The sequence below is a fragment of the Henckelia pumila genome, chromosome 1 (assembly GCF_033568475.1).
Source record: "Henckelia pumila isolate YLH828 chromosome 1, ASM3356847v2, whole genome shotgun sequence".
NCBI classification, from domain to species: domain Eukaryota; kingdom Viridiplantae; phylum Streptophyta; class Magnoliopsida; order Lamiales; family Gesneriaceae; genus Henckelia; species Henckelia pumila.
Genome location: NC_133120.1, coordinates 111,857,288 through 111,865,073, shown reverse-complemented (window position 1 = coordinate 111,865,073; position 7,786 = coordinate 111,857,288). Strand labels below are relative to the sequence as shown.

The following is a 7,786-nucleotide window of genomic DNA, read 5'->3' as shown; positions in this document are numbered from 1 at the left end:
GGCTGGACTTCAACAAAATTGGGTATATAATGTTTAAAACCCAACATAAATTAAGGCCTAATATGTATTTTTTAAAAATATATGTATAAATAAATTTTGGTTTAACCGATATTTTTTCAAAATAATCGGAACTGAACCAACTAAATCGATATAACCGATATATTTTTTTAAAAAAATAACCCATCAATCGAATAAACCGAATTTCCGATTTTTTTTCGGTTCGGCCAAATTTCTCAATTTGACCGATATTTTGCTCAATCCTAGAGAAATTGAGTTCGGGATTGAGTTGGTACCTGGTACCATGCTAGTTTCTAAGGGGCCGTACAGGTTAGCACCAACTGAGATGAAAGAGTTGAAAGATCAGCTACAAGAACTGTTAGACAAGGGATTCATAAAACCGAGTGTGTTACCTTGGGGTGCATCGGTGTTATTTGTTCGCAAAAAGGGTCAATGAGGTTGTGCATTGACTATAGAGAGTTGAATCAAGTTACGATGAAGAACATGTATCCACTGCCGATGATAGATGATTTATTTTATCAGTTTCAGGGGGCAATGGTGTTCTCCATGATCGACTTGAGATCAGGCTACCATCAGCTGAAGGATGAAGATGTGTAGAAAACGGTTTTTAGAACTCGTTATGGCCACTATGAGTTCCTGGTTATGCCATTCGGGATGACTAATGCACCCGCAGTGTTCATGAATTTGATAAACAAGGTGTTCCAACCTTTCTTGGATTAGTTTGTCATATTCTTCATAGATGACATACTGATCTACTCTTGTAGTATGGATGAGCATCGTCAGCGTTTGACTACGGTTTTGCAAGTCCTGAAAGAAAAGCAGTTATTCTCTAAGTTCAGTAAATGTGATTTTGGTTGGAGCAGATTGCATTTTTTGGTCATTTAGTTTTAGCAAGAGGAATTGAAGTTGATCCAGCTAAGGTAGAAGCGATTCGTAGTTGGGTTGCTCCGAAGAATGCTACGAAAATACGGAGTTTCTTGGGTTTAGCAGACTACTACCGAAGATTCATTCAAGATTTCTCCAAGATAACACTACCACTGACGTCGTTGACCAGAAAAGGCGTGAAGTTTGAGTGGTCAGAGCAGTATGAGAAGAATTTTTCTGAATAGAAGGAGAGATTGATGACAACGCCGGTGCTAGCAATTCCAGAAGGCACCGGTCATTTCGTGGTGTATACAGATGCTTCCAAAAGTGGTTTGGGGGTTGTTTTGATGCAAGAACAAAGTGATTGCTTATGCATCACGGCAACTGAAAGTTCATGAGCGGATAACGCCGATTTTTTTTGTATATATAGTTCTCAAACAAGAAACCCTAGCTCATTTTGATGTAAATTGAATCATGTGAAAGGTGTATCTAAATATTAGGTCCCTAAATATTTTTTGGGCCTCAATGTAATGAAGAATATTTGGACACCAAAGCCCAAGAGAAAGAAGTCAGGCCTCATCTGCTTGATTCAGAAAAGAAGAACAGAGCAAGAAACGATTGGGAGTGAGTTCAAGCTGCTTCTTATCTCTAAGAAATAGAGAGAGATTTATGCACAAGATATAAATATGGGAGAGGCACAATACACTCTAGAGGGTTGGAAAAATAATGAATGTCATGGCTCGGTCGAGGCCCGCGCAAGCACAACTGCACAATGATCCTTGTAGCTGTGTGGCAACTACTTCGTATCCATCATCGTTTTACGTAAATAATTAATTCAAAGTGCTATAGAAGTCTATTTATAGCCAACTAGTAAGTTTAACATGCGTTGCACGTGATATACGATGTGTAAGATAGAGTTTACAAGGAGTTAATGAACATAAAATATATTTTATTTCAATTTTTTTATAGATTTATATGGGAAACTAAAATATATTTTTCATTTGAAAAGTTTGAAATCAGTATTGATTTGAAGCTTTTGCAGTAATACTCATGACAAGAGACATTTTGATGTAATCTCTTTGAAAAATTGACAAGAAAAATATAAAAATATAAAAACACATAATATAAATGAGAATATCAACCGCAGACATGGAAAGCAAAACAAAAACCTAATACATAAATTAAAATTATTATATATAACACATAATATTGAGAATAAAAAATTAGGCATAACAAAGACGTCGATGCTTGACTATCCAAAAGATTCTCAATTAATTCTTGAACTTCGAAATATATTGATGCAATCCATTTTCTCCAATTGGATAAAACAACCGAGATTGTAATATTTGTACAACTAAAATAGTGCTTTATTTGGTGACTATAAGCATCAGATCAATGTATAATAATATCTCTGTCAAAGGTAAGTGAGGATTATTTTCTTCAATCTAAAACAGGAGGAATTGATCAACAGATGAAGTGTTATATATAACAGTGATGATTAAAAACAACATCCTTATAATATGTAACATGATGTCTTCAATAGAATAATATTATTTAATTCGACACAACTTTGCATATGTATTGTTTTTTTAAATATATTCATTAATGCTATATTAGGGATTTTTTTTAAAAAAAAATAGATTTTTTAGATATGATTTGTTATTTGGTTGGATTTTGTGTTCTTGTTCATCGATTATTTTCTTACCTTGACATGATAATTTTTTAGAATTAGTTAAATAATAATAATATATATTAGATAATCTAAAAGATAAATATAATAAATCAAACACAATGAATGAAGCACTTAAAAGAAAAAAATTTAACCCACACAATAAATCAAATGCAAATTGAAGACATTTTAAAGGCAATAAATTAAACTCAAGTGCAATATAGACAATACATAATTAAATTCATCATTTTTAATATATATATATATATATATATATATAAGATTATAAACTCATTTTAAATATTTTTTAAGATACAACACAATCAAATGTCATTGAGTACCACATCTTGAAGCTAGACCAAGATGGAAAACCAAAAAAAGTCCATGTATATGGATGCGTACAAGATAATGCAAACTTAGCAATTCTATGAGCGACTATGTGAGTGTTTGGTAGAGCTTCTATAAAGTATTTCTTAGCTTTTAGTTGCAGCATAGAAGTGTTTTTGAGTGTTTGTGAATGTTAAATTCTGTTTTAGCTTCTACAACTTTTACCCAAAAGCAAGAAGCTAAAATTTGATGTTTTATTTTTGTTTCTGTTTTTTTATTTAAGGTATAAAATTAAAAGTTCACATTTATACTCTTAATAAACTTATCATATTACATATGCTTTTATTTTTAAAAAAAATATTTTTTTTCAATTTTACATTATTATTACCAGCATTTTTTTTAAAAAAATTATTTTTAAAATTTTGCATTATTATTACAAGCATTTTTTAAAATTAAAAATTTTACATTATTACTACAAGCATTTATTTAAATATTTATATATATATATATATATTTATATTGCATTTTCATAAATTTTTGTACATATCTTGTATATTTATACAAATTTTGTCATTTTTTATATTTTTATTTTTATTAATCTTATATATTTTTTCCAAGTATTAATGTTATAAAAAATAAAAGAGTTTTGATACAAAATTCATAATGTAATAATAATATATAAACTCATTTTTTTTATAGTGTGAGTATCAAAAATTAAATAATCGAATAAGGGTATGATTGTCGTTTAATTAAAAAATTAAGTTTGGAAGCAATTATTCTCCAAACACTAAATTTTAGCTTGTATTAGCTTTCAACCTCTATTTCTAAACACTCTCTATTTTAGCTTCCCACCAACTTAAAAATAATCTCTACTAGAATCACTTTTAAATAAGTAAAAACTCTTCAAAACACTCTCTATTTCGGCCTACCTACGCACATATTTCATCCCCCAAAAAAGTCTCATCCAAAAGTAGCACACGAATGGCTTCTACGAGGTGCCCATCAGGTCCCAAAATCATCTAGCACATCATGAATAGCCTCCATAGAATCGGAATGAATCCAAACCTTGGTAATATCACACATCTTGCAAAGCCTCATACCAAGTAGCAAGGCCCATTTTTAACCCGTAGAAACATAACCACAATTAAGCTTTCGCAGCCACAATAAGTCCAGCACAATCTCGAATAATAATCCCAACCGCGCGCAAAACAGCCCTTCGCCTCATTAAACCCCGCATCGACATCCAACCGAAAATGACCAATCTCCAACCCAACCGCTGTACCAGAATTCTGCATATTTTGAACAGATCTTGTCGCATTTGACTAACAGATCATCTTTTCTCATGGATGTAGGTCTTTGTCAAAGGACCGAACCACGTAATCTTTTTGTGTATTGTGTTAGATGTGTGCATGCTTGAGTTCAATTGATATACTTGAGTTGTGTGATTGAGGTTAATTTGAAGAGTTCTGATTGAGAAATCTTGAAGTGTTATAGTAGTATAGTGACACAGCTTGTTGAATCAGCTGGAGAGGAGAAGAAGTTATTTATGTTTTCATTTGACTAACAGAATCTATTCAATCAAAGAAACTAACACCGCCAATTAATGTATTAATTAATCTTGAAATCTAAATGAAAAAGCATCTTCTTTTGTATGGAAATTAAAACACTTGATTAATCAGCTCTTGGAGGAGGAAGAATATCTGCAGACACGAGCTTCACTGTAAACAAGACCACTTGCACAAAAATACCCATTCCCAGGGCTGCAATGTCTATCTTCAGAGCAAATACAGAGCCCCTCGAGTCCACATCCCTCTTCCTTCACAGCACCGATATCTGATGATTTTCCAAACATTAATATTTCATCAGACCATTCACTCGAGAACAAATTCAGCGGATCAAACCCTTTTTTCGCCTCGAGAAACTTGCTAAATCTCGGATACTTCACCTGCACATCAAGAAACGCAACATTCCTATTCTTGGCCCAATGTGGCTTGGCCCCATGCTTGAAAAAAGCCATCTGCTCCACTTCTTCCCACACGTCTTGATTCAGCCTCGGAGTCGAAGCCTCGTCGGCTCGATAGTAGTTGAAATCCACCACAACCGAGTCCTCTGATTGTCCTAAGTATGCTTCGGAGCCTTTGATAAAGCGTATCAGGAAACCGTTGTAGATGTCGACTCCGCAGAAGTTTTCGGATTCGACCAAGTCCCTTAGTTTCTTGACATCTTTTACGAAATCCGAGAATTTATTTGGTGGGAAGATTGCTGTTGTTTCGTAGAAGAAGAGGCCTTTGATTCTTGGATCCCATGCACAGGCAGTGTCAGCCCTGGATTCAGGCGAGTACAAGCACGAACCCGAGGTTTGCATTTTCCCCTGATGTCCGATGACAGGATACCCCGTAAAGATTAAGTTGTTGTTTTTTAATCCGTTTGCTATCAGCTTTTTGTAAGCAAGAAAAGAGCTTGCAAGTAAGCATTTTGCCTTTGTGTTTCTTGTATCCTCGGCTGCTTTTTCTGTATCCAAAAAATAAGGTTGAGTTTCGATCCTTTGTTTAAAATTAATTTGAACATGTTGGATCCATGAAAATACATGGACCCGATAATACCACAAGTAATTTATATTTAAGACATTCGTAATTCACTTCGATATGCTATCGATTTCTTAATTTATTAAATGGTCCTGATTAATTTTCTAGTTTCTTTTCGGATCAGCACTTGCACAGCTCGCTGTCATTATTCGAAGTTAAATATAATCGATCGGAATCGAATAAAGAAGAATGGTTCGATATCGTAAAATAGAAGTCAACAACGAGGCTCGTGAAGGGTTGTACAAATCGATGAAAGTATAAGTGTGCTTATCAATGGTTAGGATTTTGATTTCCTTAGCTACTACAACATTATCATGGGTGAGCCAATCGCACAGGATTTGCTCAGTGAGATGTATTTGACTAGCGTGATGCGCTGAATATTAGTTAATTCGAATGTTTATCAAGTATGCATCGAAGGGTAGCAGTCGCGAATTCCATCATCATTTTTTAAAAACCAAAAAAAAAAAAAATCAACAAAGATATTCATTTCAAAATATATGTACTAATTTTTTCCCACGTTTTTCTCAACTAGCTTCAAAGTTCTAAATACAACAAATCTTAACAAATCAAGTATTTAAAATTATTTCTTTTTAAAAAAAAAACAAAAATAAATCAATTAATTAATTAAGAAATAAAGTTTTATGATGCATATAATATTCATCACCCAAATACACGTACACGAGCTAATTAATATTAATGTTCTAAAATCATAAGAGTGTAGTATAGATTGCACCACTTATCTTAGAATTATCATATCTTACGGGAACAAATTGAATAAAAACTATGTTTAAACACAAAAACTTTCAAGCAAACGTCTCATCGGTCAATTTTTGTGAGAGGGGCTCATGAAACATTACTTTTCCCTGTTAGTCTAGACCAGGACGACCTGAACCGTGAGACCATACTCACATCACGTTTCTCTTTATTTACTTTATAATGCAAGAAAGAGAGAATATTTTGAATAAAAATTGTTCATTCAAATAAATTAAATAATTATGATAAAACTATCAAGAAATGATATTAATCGACATACCTGATGCTCGAACTGTTTTGGCAATAATGGCGAAATTAGATTGAAATCCCACAAAATCATTGACCCCATCTCCCGAAATGCTCAAGGGAACTCGATTATCGTATCTATACACGACTGTATGTCTTGATGGATACCATTGTATATCACCAAACTCATAATTCTTGGCATGATCCATGAATTCATACTCCAATGTTCCATCATCATTCGTGTAATTTAACGTAATGCTTCGCTTAAATCCAGGTTCCAAGGATAATGTCACCTGTTTGCATGCATCCCAAATTAATTAATTGATAATATATAAAAATTATTATATAGCTAGATTCAATAAAAATGTTCATAAAAGATTCAAAATTTGTTATAGTTTCTAAATTCTAATTAAGAACAAAATTTGTAAATGTGTGCAGAGAGGATACTGACCTTGGAAATGACTCCAAGCATACCTAAAGAAACTTTAGCTGCATTAAAAAGTGCGTTACTTCTGTTCAAGTTCACAACTTTTGCAAACCCTTCTGTTTCTTTAGCTGCAACAATTAGCCTAACACCTACAACATGATCATGGACTGCGCCGCCGTTTCCCCACCACGAGCTGCCGTGCGCTCCGGTGCTGATCAGGCCGCCAACGCTAACACCCTCCCAATACGGCGCTGCCGCCAGGCTCAGACCCTTCTCCTCCACCGCGTCGATCAGAGCCCTGATCCCGACTCCGGCATCCACCGTGACGACCATATTCGCGACATCAACGTTGATTTCGGAGGCGTACCGTTGTGTGCTTATTAGCATTGATGTCTCATTAATTCCGGCTGTGGGGCATGCAAGTTTTGGTATTGTGTGCGAAAATCTGGATACAACTTTGACTTTGAGCTTGTTCTTGCTGGCGTTGGCTACGGCTAGCCGGAGTTCTTCCTCCGTGGCAGGGTACACCGCGGCCGCTACACGGCAGGTTTTCCGATCGTTCCATACGCCGTAAGAGTTGTAGAGATTGCAGCCGTTTTGATCGCATTGGATAGGGCTTTGTGGTGGCATGGCTTCTGTAGTTAGGAATATCGAACACAAAATAATGAGAGTGTTGCATAAAATTACTTTATGATTTGCCATGAATTTTTTTGTGAATCCTCCAAAGGTAAGATTGGTTTTTACTATTTGGTCGTGAAAGGGATCTTGAATTGAATCTGTGGTACTTTGGGATTGTGCTTTAAAGCCAAGTCAAGAAAAGTTTAGGTGAATTGAATTCAAAGGCTCACGATGGTAGAGTTGGGTTTTCTGTAATACATATTGATTTGATTCATATTT

The 7,786-nt window shown here is 34.4% G+C and overlaps 1 protein-coding gene across 1 annotated transcript; it reads right to left on the bottom strand.

Annotated features, from left to right (window-relative positions):
- Positions 1–4,514: 4,514 nt before the first annotated feature.
- LOC140875887 (L-gulonolactone oxidase 3) lies at positions 4,515–7,672 on the bottom strand. The gene is made up of 3 exons (XM_073279712.1): positions 6,914–7,672; positions 6,497–6,755; positions 4,515–5,389 (listed from the first exon to the last, which is right to left on the bottom strand). The coding sequence occupies exons 1-3, from the start codon at positions 7,589–7,591 to the stop codon at positions 4,554–4,556; spliced, it is 1,773 nt and encodes a 590-aa protein (XP_073135813.1). The 5' UTR covers positions 7,592–7,672; the 3' UTR covers positions 4,515–4,553.
- Positions 7,673–7,786: the final 114 nt, after the last annotated feature.